This window comes from Camelus bactrianus, chromosome 19 (assembly GCF_048773025.1).
Source record: "Camelus bactrianus isolate YW-2024 breed Bactrian camel chromosome 19, ASM4877302v1, whole genome shotgun sequence".
Classification (NCBI taxonomy): domain Eukaryota; kingdom Metazoa; phylum Chordata; class Mammalia; order Artiodactyla; family Camelidae; genus Camelus; species Camelus bactrianus.
The window spans coordinates 22,630,376-22,644,308 of NC_133557.1; the positions used below are offsets into that span (position 1 = coordinate 22,630,376).

At 35.2% G+C, this 13,933-nt stretch overlaps 1 protein-coding gene across 1 annotated transcript in view; it reads left to right on the forward strand.

Moving 5' to 3' along the window:
* CSE1L (chromosome segregation 1 like) overlaps positions 1 to 13,933 on the forward strand; it is a 35,285-nt gene that overhangs the window by 3,791 nt on the left and 17,561 nt on the right. Inside the window, exons 2-8 of the mRNA XM_010958627.3 lie at positions 4,202 to 4,297; positions 6,704 to 6,846; positions 8,869 to 8,970; positions 9,046 to 9,191; positions 9,544 to 9,634; positions 11,219 to 11,326; positions 12,745 to 12,837. Of these exons, the coding sequence (XP_010956929.1) occupies positions 4,207 to 4,297; positions 6,704 to 6,846; positions 8,869 to 8,970; positions 9,046 to 9,191; positions 9,544 to 9,634; positions 11,219 to 11,326; positions 12,745 to 12,837 (774 nt within the window). The 5' untranslated portion in view covers positions 4,202 to 4,206. The remainder of the gene's footprint in view (positions 1 to 4,201; positions 4,298 to 6,703; positions 6,847 to 8,868; positions 8,971 to 9,045; positions 9,192 to 9,543; positions 9,635 to 11,218; positions 11,327 to 12,744; positions 12,838 to 13,933) is intronic.

The following is a 13,933-nucleotide window of genomic DNA, read 5'->3' on the forward strand; positions in this document are numbered from 1 at the left end:
CCCAGGCCACATCCATGTTTTAACTGCCTGATTGACATATTGATTTATACATTAGTTTGTGCGACAAAGAATGTCTACTGTGTGCCAGGCAGTGTTGAAGGTCCTGGGCATAAAGATGAAGAAGACAAAGTCCTGCCCTAAGGAGTTTACAAAGAAGAGATAACAAGTAAATCAGAGATATCTCAGATGATGATTAATGCCCTTAACAGTGTAACAGGGATGAGGTAGATGATAGTCGTGGAAGGCTCTTTTGGGTTGTTGACTGTGGGCTAACAGCCAAATTATGCTAAATATCAAATTAGAAGAAAGGGCATTATTGCAGGCAGGGAGAACTGTCTTGTCTGGTTTGAGGAACAGAAAGAAGGCATTTAGGGCTGGAACATAGTGACAGGGAGAAGGTAGGAGATGAGATTGGCAGGTGCTAGATTGCATGGGACTCTTTGTCATGAAGAAAGTTAGTGAATAACAGATTTATTGAGGAATGTATTTAAAAATTCAACAAAATAGATTCTGTTAACCTCTGTAAACCACACCCCCCTCAACACACACACAGTTTCTAACATGTTGCCTTGCATAAATCTTACAAGGTAGAATAATTTTCATGTGGCAAAGAAAGACCCTTTTTTTTTAAGCTCATGTAGACCGATGTAAATGATTTTGCTTGGCCACAGCAAACTTTCATGATTTCGTAACAGATTCAGCATTTTAACAGAAAAAAGAATGGGAAATCAATTGATTAAATCACTGCTTTACGAAGTGTGTTCCATAATTGGTTCTATGGCCACGTGATGGGAGGACCTTGGATTAAACAGCATTAAATGGATAACTTACTGTTCAAGTTCCTGAGGCCTTTAAAGTGAATCTCCAAAAGAGAAGGGATATGACGCACAACACTTTCCAAACTTTTGATATAAAAGCCAGAAAGAGTAGCCTCTCAGCTTGTGTGTGTGGTTGACTGGGACTTGATATTCAGGCCCATAGAGTGAGTGGTCTGCCCTGGGTCAAAGGAAGTGAATATATGGGCGGTGGAATCTACTTAATCAGTCAGAATACCGGCTTCCCTTGTGATTAAAAACATTTTCTAGTTCAGAGAAAGGACTGTATTGAGAATACAAATAGTTTCAAACAGATCATTCTCCTTAGCAGGTGGTGGTTTCTGGCCATGGAGGATTGCTTTGCACAAGCACAGCATTAGCTGTGGCCCTTTGTAGAATTTTGTAGCTTTTTTTTGTTGTTAAAAGTGAAGAGATGAAGCATTATGGCTTTTTAATTTGGATCTGACTTGTTCAAAATCTTTGTCATCTTTGACTTCTTCCTCTCCTTACTCATCTGGCTGCCCTATTTTTCACATCACCCTTCCTATTGCTGTTCTGAGTGCTTACACTCAAGTTCCGTCCTCTCGTCATTATCATTTCCACGTGAGAGAAAGCCTTGGGTAATAGGAATAGGGTAGACCCATGGAGTCAGACTGATTTGAATCTGATCTTGTTTGTGACTTGGGGCAACTTAGTTAATCTCTCTTTGATTGTAAAGTGGTTATTGCAAGAAATGATAGGAAGCATATAAAACATCAAGTACTGTGTCTGGCTCATAGGTGTCACCATTCCCCCACTTTATAAAAGTGTCTTAACAGATCTTATTCGCTTCCTCTGCTCCATTCTATATATAAAAAACATTAACAGCCTCAAATTCCTATACTCCAGTTTCATTAAGTTTTTACCCATTTAAAAAAACCTCTGGTGTCTTCCTCTTGTACATTACATCATGAAACTCTTCAGCTAAGTGTTGGAAACCTCTATGATCTGATCTCAACCTCCAAGTCCACTCACTGTTCCCCAAAGGAGCTAACTATGCATTCTTCCCCTCTCTGTGACTTTGCTCACACTATTTCCTGTATGAATGGGTTCTCATTTTACTTTGCCTGTCCAAATCTATATATCCTTCCAGTTCACAGCCTCTGGGAAATCTTGGACAGAAATACCCCATTGACTTTTCTTAGCCACCTATCAGTTTAGTTGCTGTTGGTGTGATTCATTTGGCACTTATACTCCACGGGGACAAATGTGTTTCAGAATTCAGATTTTTTATTTTATTTTATTTTATTTTATTTTATTTTATTATTTTATTTTATTTTATTTTATTTTATTTTATTTTATTTTATTTTAATTTGGAACGCACATACTGTAGATTATGAAACATCCCCAGGAGGACATGGGGATGACCCTGCAATCAAACACGTTAGTGTATCTTTAGTGAAACAAATTTACATACTAAGTGAGATTAAGTGGGTTGTATTTATAGCCTCAGGCAGTTCAAGCCAGGTTTTGCTGCCAGGTGCCACAAACTTGTTTAAAAAACCTTTCGGTTTGTAAATTTTTGAATCTCAGAACTGCAGAAAAGGGACTATAGGTCTGTGGTTGTTATTTTCAATATTCAGTTGTATCTTGTCTTCCAGCTAGGCTTTGAGAGCCTGAACTTGATTGCTTTTTGTCATAGACGTTTTTTAACTATAATAATAAAATTTTATTAACTGATTGTAAATGTAACACATATAGATAGTTGTAGGATATTAGGAAAATCTAGAAGACTATGAAGAGAATGAAAATCCCCTTGTACATCGTGTAGATATTACCACTGTTTATATTTTGGAGTGTATTTTTAGTTTTTCTATGTATTTCAGTATGTGTAAGTTTTTTTTTAAGATAATTTGAATTATGGTATATTTGACCTTTTTTTCTCTTAGCTTTATTACATTTTACAAAAACTTTATGTACTTAATTTGTTGTTGTTGTCATAGAAGCCCCATAATAAGTCATAATTTGGTGCATGGTTGCCCTAAAAAGGCTGCATTTCCCCAAGAGCTGTTAAGTGGCTTTGACCCTAAAAGCAGCTTATTAACAAGATCTAAGCAGTAGTCAGGCTTTTTGAGATAGGCTCGTTGAGATATGACTTGTCATGAATTCATCCATGCTGTCACAAATGGCAGGAACGTCTTCCTTTTGTGACTGAGTAATATTCCATTGTATACGTATACATTTCATTATCCATTCATCCAGTGCTGACTGTTGTTAATAATGCTGCAGTGTGCAAGGGGGTGTAGATACCTTTTCAAGTTACTATTTTCCTTCTGGTAAATATCCAGAAGTGGAATAGCTATTTTTAATATTAAAATATATTCTATTTTTAATATTTTGAGGAATCTCCATACTTCTTTCCACGTGGCTGCATCAGTATACATTCCCACCAACAGAGCACCAGGTTTTCCTTTTCTCCACATCCTTTCCAACACTTGTTATTTCCTATCTTTTTGGTGATAGCCCTTCTAACAGGTGTGAGGTGATAGATGTCTTGCTGTGGTTTTGATTTACATTCCCCTGATGATTAGTGATGCTGAGCACCTTTTTATGTATCTGTTGGCTATCTGTATGTGTTCTTTGGGAAGATGTCTATTCAGCTCCTGCCCATTTTTAAATTGGATTTTTTTTTCTGAATTATATGAGCTTTTATATATTTTGGATATTAACCCTTTATCAGATACGATTTGCAAGTATTTTCTCATTTGGTATATTGCTGTTTCATTTTGTGGATGGTTTCCTTTGCTGTGCAGACACTTTTTAGTTTGATGTAGTCCTACTTACTTAGTTTTGCTTTTGTTGCCTTTGCTTTTGGTGTAGAAAGTAGCTTTTTGATCATAATCACAGCTGTCATCTTCTGAACCCCAAAATTATCTCCCCAAGTGCAAGTTCTCAGTATATGGTTTGTTTTCAGTACCTATGGTTGCATGTTGTACATAAAGGAATTTATTCCAGTTTCTTTAATCTTAGAACTCTGTGGGATCCTTACTGCTTAAAATTTTAATTTCTAATGGTGGGGCTTCAGGAAAAAATCCTAGTGAGTCCTGTTTTTTACCCTTAACTTGCCCTTTTTCATAGCATTAAATCAGATAAACTTTACGGTGACTTTGATCAATTCTTCAATTTTGTTTTTCTGTGCCTATCTTTGAAATTATATTTTTTCTTCTTTATCTCAAAATTTTTTCATCACTGTTTCAAAAAAGCCTATCTTATCTTCTGGAACCTTGTCTCAGCTAAGAGTTAGGCTTATATAGCCCATACCTAAAACATAAATGGATGATTTTCATAGAAGGGGAGACACATAATATAAACGGGTTCTTCTGTATAAATCACTGTGTCCCCTTTAGGTTCCATGGCAATGGAGCTCAGCGATGCAAATTTGCAAACGCTAACAGAATATTTAAAGAAAACTCTTGATCCTGATCCTGCCATCAGACGTCCAGGTAAAGAAAATGAATATTTTTTGTGGTTGATTTTATTCTTAAAGGACAGCTATGGGAAACCTTTGTGCATTCTGCCTGTTTGTAAATTTAAAAAAAGAGAGAGAGATTCATAATTGGATTCTTGGAATAGTTTATTTCTCATTCTCCAGCCATAAAGTGTGTGGTTTGCTGCTTACAGCTACTGTAACATATGGTGGTATGGGGTTTTTAAAGAGATTTTGGTTTGTTTTTTGAGTAAAATAGCTTTTATTTGGTATCTTCTGGGATAAAAAGGACTGGCATATTTAGAATGTTACGTCCCTTGACTTTTCTGAAAATCCCCAACCTGCCTCTTTTAGAGATATAATAATGAGGGCATAGAGATAAGAGTTAATTGCCTAAAAAAGTGATTAAGTGAATGAAACTAGGTAATTTGATACTGTGTCTTAATCCCCATGTTGGGTTTGACTTAATTAATGTATTTTAAGACCTGGGGTTCTTCCCCTCCTCCTTCCCACCATCCTGATTTTGACAAGTTTTAAATAGAGACTTAGTATAAGTTTAGAATTGCAAACTCAAATGTCCACAGAAGTCGGACATGAAGGTAAGTGAGGAAGTCAGGCCAAGTGGGGCCTGGTGATAATGGTGTTATTGTATGCCTTGGTTAAGGGGCAAATATTATTTGGAAACAGCTAACTCTGGGGGATTCAAACCAGTCTTTCAAGATCAGATTTCCAGCTTTGCTCGAAAAAATAAGGATATTTATATGAAGTATAAATTCTCATTTTTATTTGATGATTCTCATTTTTAAATGATAGCAAGTAACTTCAAAAAAATCTGAAACATGGTACAAACCAAACAGACTACCTCTGAGGGCCAGGGGTGTCTTATGAGTAGCAAGTTGATGATCCTTGATGTAAGTCATATTAACCAGAATTGCTCTTAATCTGCTTCTTCAGAATTTACGAATGTGCGTTCTCATAAAGAGGAGGCACCCCGTGAAGACCCAAATAAGTGCATGCACATGTGTTATATTTTATATATGTCATATATGATAAATAGAATTGTACACATGTTAATTGTACACGTTAATGCATCCATCCTAGTCTAGAAAGGCCATTCTGATTTTCTCATTAATGCCTAAAGAAGTAATTTGTTCTTGGAAAAAAGGAAATTAATGGCTCTAATCTTAGACTTCCCTGGAAAGCCTCTGCTAACACTGATTATTAAAAATTATTTTTTTAATCATTGTGTCTTTGTAAGGTGGGGATGCTGTTGTTTCATGAATCCAGGACAAAATGTAGGAATAAATTTATGTTTCTAAGAAGAACTACAAACATAGCATTTCTCAGGGATTGCTGGACATGAAATACTGACCAACCAAATACTGAAACAACCAAAGTGTTCTACTAAACTGTACAAACCATACAAAACCATAGTGTGTCCCTTCCTGAAAAACATTTTTCTGTTCAGCATTCTTTATCTTTCAAGAAACACATGTAGACACAAAACAGGGAGGGTTTGAGGATGGAAGTTAAACTCTTGGGACTCAATTTAGAAAGAAGAAAGGTATTAAATCACATGAAATCATAGAAAATAATACATGCTAACAGCAGACCTTTTCAGTAAATACTGGAACCTTGGAATGGATGTTGGCTTATGAAGCTTAAGATAAGAAAAATTAGAAGTGCTGTAACCCTGCACTGTGTGCTCAGTAAACCTAGGAGATTTACTGTCCCTAAGCGTAGAATGAGTTTAAAGTATGCAGGTAAAATCTTTGTATGAATTTATTGCTGATAATAGAAATGTTTAGTTTGAGAGGAAAACTGAGGGCTAGTATGGTAGTATAAGGACTGGACTAAAACTTCTAGACAAGTTAGTTAACCTCAGTGGCCTTGTCTTTAAAATGAGGATACTACTGCCTACCTCTTTGGGTAGTAGTGACAACTTAGTATGTGAGTAAAGCACCAGACCCATAAGGGTAATAGTAATGTGTATTAGCATGACTTAACCCATCTACTCTTAATCACAGTATTATAAAAGAAATATTACTACCATTATTAATAGTAATCTTTCTGGAACAAGACTGGGAGTATGACTTTTGCCCTAAGATCACTTAATCTCTCTAAGAAGCAGATTCTCCTTCACTTGGAATGATCACAAACTTTATAGGTTTGTGAGAATCGGGTACATTAATGGATGGTAAAGTGATCTGAAAACTGAGGTATTATATACGTTTAATACGACATCATATATAGTCCATTTAATAGATAAGAAAAGTGAGGTCAGTATACCCATGATAGGTTCCCTAAGGGAAAATATTCTTTTTGTTCATTTTTTGATGCTTCAGTTAGAGATATGCATAGTTCACATGAAGTCTTAAAATTTGATTCTAATAACAAATCTAACATGGAAATTGTTTTGCAGCTGAGAAGTTTCTTGAATCTGTAGAAGGAAATCAGAATTACCCACTGCTGCTTTTAACACTACTGGAGAAATCCCAGGATAATGTTATCAAAGTATGTGCCTCAGTAACATTCAAGAACTATATTAAAAGAAACTGGAGAATTGTAAGTATTCTGTGAATACATAGTTTAATACCCTGCATATTTACAAGATTTCTGTATGCAGTGTTCCTGAACGATTCAGACACAGATTAAAGATAAAATTAAACAGGACCCTCCTCAACAAAATATTAGCAGGTCAAATCCAAAAATATACTAAAAGTGTAAAAATACACACCATGACCAAGTGGGATTTATCCCAGGTATGCAAGTCTCGTTCAACATTCAAAAAATTAATGTAATCTATCACATCAGTCAACTGAAAACAATAAATCACGTGATCATATCAATAGGTGCAGAAAAAGTATTTGTCAAAATCCAACACTCATTCATGATAAAAATTCTCAGTAAATTTAAAAATAGATGGGAACTTTCTCGATTTGATAAAGGCTACAAAAAACCTATAGCTAACATCATACTTAATGGTGAGAACCTTGAAGCTTTCCCACCGAGATCGGGTACAAAGCAAGAACCCTTCTTACCACTCATTTTCAACGTTGTTGGAAGTCCTTGATGATGCAATAAGAAAAGGAAATATACCAATGGGGAGGGAGGACATAAAACTGTCTTTATTCACAGATGACATGATCATCCATGTAGAAAATCCAAAAGAACTGACAGAAGTTAAACAGGATATTTTCCCAAAGTTCCTATTTGTTTAAATCTATATAGATTAAATCAGTTTCATCACCTAGGTTGCTATAGAGTGTGAGACTTGGTTTTAACCTCCATTTTGGTTGAAATTTAACTTTGGTTCCCTGTCCGTTGAAGGGACATTATGTGGGAAGACATAGTCTAAATGAATAATTGAAACAATTTCTATTGTGGACAGGGAGAAATTATATAAAGCTGAAAAGCCACATTTTATTTTTATATATATATAAATGCGTAGAATGGAAAATAATTTAGATTTCAAGTTTTTGATAAGAGATTTGTCCTATGTGGGATATGGAAATAATTTCTAATTATAAGGTGAATCCTATTGTGCTGCAAGTTTAATGATCAGTGTAAAATTATACATTGAGAACGTATTTTCCCTACCTTAGCTTATGACAGTAGTTCTCAGTTGGGGGTGATTTTGCCCACCTGGGGATATTTGGAGGCATTTTGGTTGTCACAACAAGAGGTGGGTGGAGTTGCTGGCATCTAGTGGGTGGTTACCAAGGATGCTGCTACACATCCTACAATGCACAAGAAAGATCTCCACAAGACTCACCTGACCCAAGATGTCGGTAATGCTGAGGTTGAGGTAGCTCTGGGTTAGGATAAAGTAAAAAAAAAAAAGAAGAGAATTGTTTCCAGTGATAGCAGTATTAATATTTAGAAAGTATTAAAGTTGACAAAAATGATCAGTTTTTCTAAAAAGTCCATTTTAAATCTTAAATATTGAGAGTCTTTTTCCTCATTCCATAAAATAATTTAAAAATAGGAAATACGTTTTTAAGCTTGTATAGTCAGGTGTTACCACATGCAGTGAAGAAGTGACTTGGTGAATTTTAGAATGTTTAAAAATCCATCTCTGCTTGGGGACATGATAGCCCTCTCTCTTGATTTGTGAATCAAGTGAGACTTCCAGAATCTCTTTGGATGGTATAGTTCTGGATGCATTCAGACTGGTAATGGTCAAGAAGTTTTCATTGACAAGACCTTTGACTTAAAAGTGAGAGTCCAGTTGAAGCTTTTGAAGATGAATTTGGGCTAAATGGCATATATCTATATTTAACCCTGATCTCTTTAGTTTACATACAGAACTAAGATTCTTAATTGGTGTTAGAGAGTCAGAGAAGCTAGTTAATTTGTACATAAAATATTTGCATTTGGGATGGAATGTACATTTTTTCTGCAGCAAAATGCTTTCATCAAATTATTAAAAGAATCTGTGACCCATTTATGTAGAAGGAAGGCCCTACCTTCCCTATGTTTTTCTTAGGAAACTGGGAAATGAGAAATGGTTCTATTTTATCTACAAACCCATATAGTCATGGATATGGATTTTATTGTACTTACTCATTTGTGTTTTGCTTTTAGGTTGAAGATGAACCAAACAAAATTTGTGAAGCCGACCGAGTAGCCATCAAAGCCAACATAGTACACTTGATGCTTAGCAGCCCGGAGCAAATTCAGAAGCAGGTAATGTGAGGCTGGGCTTTTTAGGTAGGCGTGTGTGAAGAGCTTTCATCTAATTAGTCTTTTCCCTCTCCCCAGTTAAGTGATGCTATTAGCATTATTGGCAGAGAAGATTTCCCTCAGAAATGGCCTGATTTGTTGACAGAAATGGTGAATCGCTTTCAGAGTGGAGATTTCCATGTTATTAATGGAGTCCTTCGTACAGCACATTCTTTATTTAAAAGGTATTGGTGTATAAATTCATATTTTAAAAATACTTTTCTTTCAAATGTTTTCACTTATATATATTTTTGTGACTATTGTCATTCCTTTATGATAATCCTAGACTAAGAGCATAAGCCTCTCAGCTCATTATTGTGTTTGTTTCTTTTAAGTAGGATGTTTATTTCATATTGCCCTATTACTTGTGAAATACCTGGTCTTGCTAAACTGTGCTTGGTTCCTTTAAAAAGAAAACCAAGAATTTGCTTTTTACTTCAGAAAGCTGTCTAGCCATAGATTTTTCTCTAATCTGTCCTTGAAGACCTAAAATCAGTTAACAAAAACTTGTTAATTTACGTATTTTTAATTTTCTAGATACCGCCATGAATTTAAGTCAAACGAGTTATGGACTGAAATTAAACTTGTTCTGGATGCCTTTGCTTTGCCTTTGACTAACCTATTTAAGGTATGTAATAACATCTTGGTATTTTTTAATTGCTTAATATTTTAAATTGCTTGAATGTTTGTATAAATTTTAAGAGATTGCTTTGAAAGCTTATTTGATAGGAAAAAGAAAAAGAAAGCTTATTTTTATAGATAATGTTTAGAGCAGCATTTTCTTTTGAAAAATTTCAAACCCACATGGAAATAGAGAGGATGGTATAATGAACTCCCATGTATCGATTACTCAAGTTTAACTGTAAACAGCATTTTGTCCTTAATTAGTTCCCTCCCCTTCATTCTATAGGAATATTTAAAAGCAAATCCCAGGCATCATATTATTTCACTCAGGTATTTGAGTATGTGTCTCTAAAGGAATAGATTCATATTTTGATTTGACTGGTTATGGACTTTAGTTAATTCATGTATTTGTACATCGTCTTATAGTACATAGGCTACTTCGCTAAATGTGTTCTTCATTTTCTGAGAATCCTTTAAGATTGAAAGAGAAGTGCTGTTAACTTTTTTTCCTGGATGAGGAAAGAGGACAGTATCACATAGCTAATAAAAAAAGAGAGCCAGGCCTGAAACCTAGTTTTACTGCCTTGAGAAAAGCCATTCATTTACTGTTTCCAGAAAGGAAAGTTGTTGAAAGTTGATATTCACAAATTGCTAAATTTCAGAGTATGCACAGGATTTTTCACGGTTGGGATATCAGACTGATAGTACATTTTTGTTTTTAAATATAAAATTGGACAAAATGGGGTCAGTTTTTTTCCACCTACTGGATTGGCAAAGTTTCTTACTTCTTTTTAATAACATAAACAATTTTAACGAGAGTTCAGTGAAATGAACACTCTCATGTCCTGTCCACTGGATTATAAATGGTAGTAGCCTTCTGGAGTTTGACATTTTAATTAAGAAAACCTTAATGTTCGTATTTCCTAACTCTAGGATATAGGAAGCAACATTTGTTGAATATCTTTTACATAGTGGGTGTGCACAAATTACTAGGACCTTTTATGTATATTTTCTCATTTGATTCTCATATTCTCTATGAGGTAGGCATATTCTTTTATTACAGATGAGGATGTTGAGGCCCAGTAAAACAACGAGCTCAAACTCATGCTCATTATGAGTAACAGAGTCTGGGTTATATCCAGGTCTGTCTGGCTTCCAAAACCCATGCTCATGGCATAGCATCGGTAATACACTTTTTGAATCTCAAACTCGGAGAACTAGAGGTGTGCACAAAGTTTTTTTGCAGATAGAATAATGAACAATTGGAAACAACCTGAATGTCAGGTGACAAGGGAATTATTTAATGAGTGCATATAGAGACAGTTTTGTGTAATATATTTTTATATATGCACAGAGGAGAGTAGAAGGATCTAGACCAAAACATTAATGTTGGTCTTGTCAGTAGTGCTATGATGGACAATTTAAAAATAGATACTTTAACATATTTTTCAAAAGTCTTAAATGACTGTGCCCTACTATTTAAAAGCCAAATTTTGGCGAAGATAGATAAGTAGTTTCAGCCCAGTGCAAGGCTTTTTCACTTAGGTTTACAATCCACTAAATCCATGTTCCTAAATTCCTTTCCAAGGCCACTATTGAACTCTGCAGCACCCATGCAAATGATGCCTCTGCCCTGAAGATTCTTTTTTCTTCCCTGATCCTAATCTCAAAACTATTCTACAGTTTAAACTTCCAGGTAAATTTTTGTTTTGTTTCTCACCTTTGATTCTTATTCTTTGATGTCAAATATAAAGTTTTTCCACTTGATAAAGACTTCTTTGCTAGCAATGATTATTTTTTTATCTAAAAGAAGACATTAATGTTTTTCTTTTCCCCCCATTCTTTATCTACAAATTGTGTTCTGCATTACAGTAGTTCCTAGAGATGCTAGTGGGTGGATGTTTCTTGGGGGAAAGTGGCATTCTGTTAATCTAGTAGGTTAGGCTAACCTCATCTCATAAATCACTCTTGGGGAGTTACCCTGTGTTCTACTTTATTGAAGACACAAAGATCACATTCTCAGGCCTTCCTCTTTTGTTCATTTAAATGGGTATTAACACTGGGGCAACCATGTTTTGATTAGAGGCCTCTGACTAGCTTATTCAGAAAGGCTTTTAATGGAAGCATATCTGGGAGACCAAAGGCTAAAGAAGCAGATTTGGGAAGCTGTATGAACTAGTGACATTTCTGAGGAAGCACAGCCACAGTCTTATAGCAGAAAATGCCTGGTCACTCACTCTGTTGCTACTGAGAGGTAGTGGCCTCCAATCATTCTTTCTGTTCTTGAGTCATTACTTTGACTTAGGAACGTGAGGAGAGTCTTTATTGGTACAAATTACTATACTGAGATACAGAGGAAGGACCTGGCCTTTTCGTTGCTCATAGCCAGAGCCAAGAAACTGGACTTAATCTTTACAACATGGCTATACTCACAGTGGTAGGGAGAGCATTCCTCAGAAGGAATAGGGAGAATGAATGGGAGAGACAGCCCGAAATAGCATGCCTTCATCAGTGTTCAGCTGGACAGCATTTTGAGAAGTTCTTGATAGCACTGTTTTTGTTTATACCTTCTTTAGAAATGCTTCCTAGAAGTCGAGTAGAAGGAGGTGCTTAATAACTTGTTAGTCAGGGAAACCAAAGGAAGGGGGCATATAATCTTTACCTTTGGGGGCTTATCCCTCATTAAGAAGGCGGTACTGTGCCACAGGAATTCGGTAACTGCACAAGACAGTAAGCCTAACTTGGTGGTCGTCTCACAGTAATAAATGCAGTAGTTCAGAAAGGAAAAGGAATGTATTGGTAAACACTGAGTTTTGTGAGGAAAGTCTTCAGTCTTAGCTGGACCCTGAAGGAATAAGTAGATTCAGATTGGGACAGGAAATAGAGGTGGCCTCATTTATGGTTGAAAGCTTACGGAGACAGAATGATTTACTCAGCTACCAGACCTAGTTGGAGCCGAGAATTCTTGTCAGAATAGGTAATGGTTGGCTCAGCTGAGAAGTGTGGGCTTGAGTCTAAGCATGTGGAAAATACTGTGTGTGGTGGGGAAAACTTTTTAAAATAGAATACTTAATTATTTCTACCAAAAGTCTCAAGGCAGCATTTATTCTTCAGGATCTCCCTGAATTTTTTGAAGATAATATGGAAACTTGGATGAACAATTTTCATACCCTCTTGACATTAGATAATAAACTTCTACAAACTGATGTAAGTATTGTTTAAAATAGTTTCCAAGTAGGCTTTTTTTTAAATTAAGGACTTGAAATATAATGTTAAATGTCAATTGTATCTCAATTTTTTATAATGTTAAAAAAAATTATTTGAGTACTCTCTGAAAACATTGCAAAGAGGATAGACTTCAAAAAACGTTATTTGAGAACATTGAGCATTCTAATTCCTTAAAAATTATTTAATCTTGCATTGTTAATAGGTTGAATTCTAAGAATGCAAGTAATAATTGATTTTGTAGGATATTCTACGTTTGGTTGTTTGTAACATGCAGAATTACTCTTCTTATAAGCCTCACTTAAAGTCACAATTTACGGATAAGGCTGTTTTATTACATTATTGAAAGTAAGACCTCAGGTATTCACATTGTGAACATTTTATGAAATGAAAAATTACTTTTATGAAAATCCATTTTTTAAATAATTTTATGAAATGAAAATTAAACCTCTGTGATAGTAGCCTCTTTTGAAAAAGTCATGTACAGTGTGGGAAAGAGGGGACATGTTGAAAGTTGGTAATGTGTTAAAGTTTCTGATCTGGGTTTTGTAATACATACTTTTCAACATACAGCATTTATTCTGTCTTATTCATTTGCTTGTTTATTAATATATTTATGATTTACCTCTTAAACAAAAAATTTAAAATATTAAGAATACTTCAGCAGCAGATAAAATAAAAATTAGAATTGGTGGTTCAAATCTGTTTGGGGGGTGGGGTGTAGAGAATCATTTCTTTGGGGGTACAGCAAATTTTGTCTCTGAGATTTACAAGCAACAAAAAGCAACCAAAAAAGATTGGGTTTCCATAAAATAATTCTTGCAGTTCACTAGGGAAAAAACACTCCCTCAGAAAACAGCTTGTCTTTACACTTAAGTCTAAAAAGAAGTTCTCCAGATGGGGTTCTTAAGGGCTCTGTCTGCCCATTTAACCATGTTCTACCCTGTGTCATCCACCTGTGCAGCGGCCCTTATATTTATGCCTTGAAGGAACTATTAGGGAGTTCTTTTTTATCTTTACTCAGTTTGAGTTCTTTTGCACATAACTCAAAAGGCATTTGTGGGATGTTGTTACATAT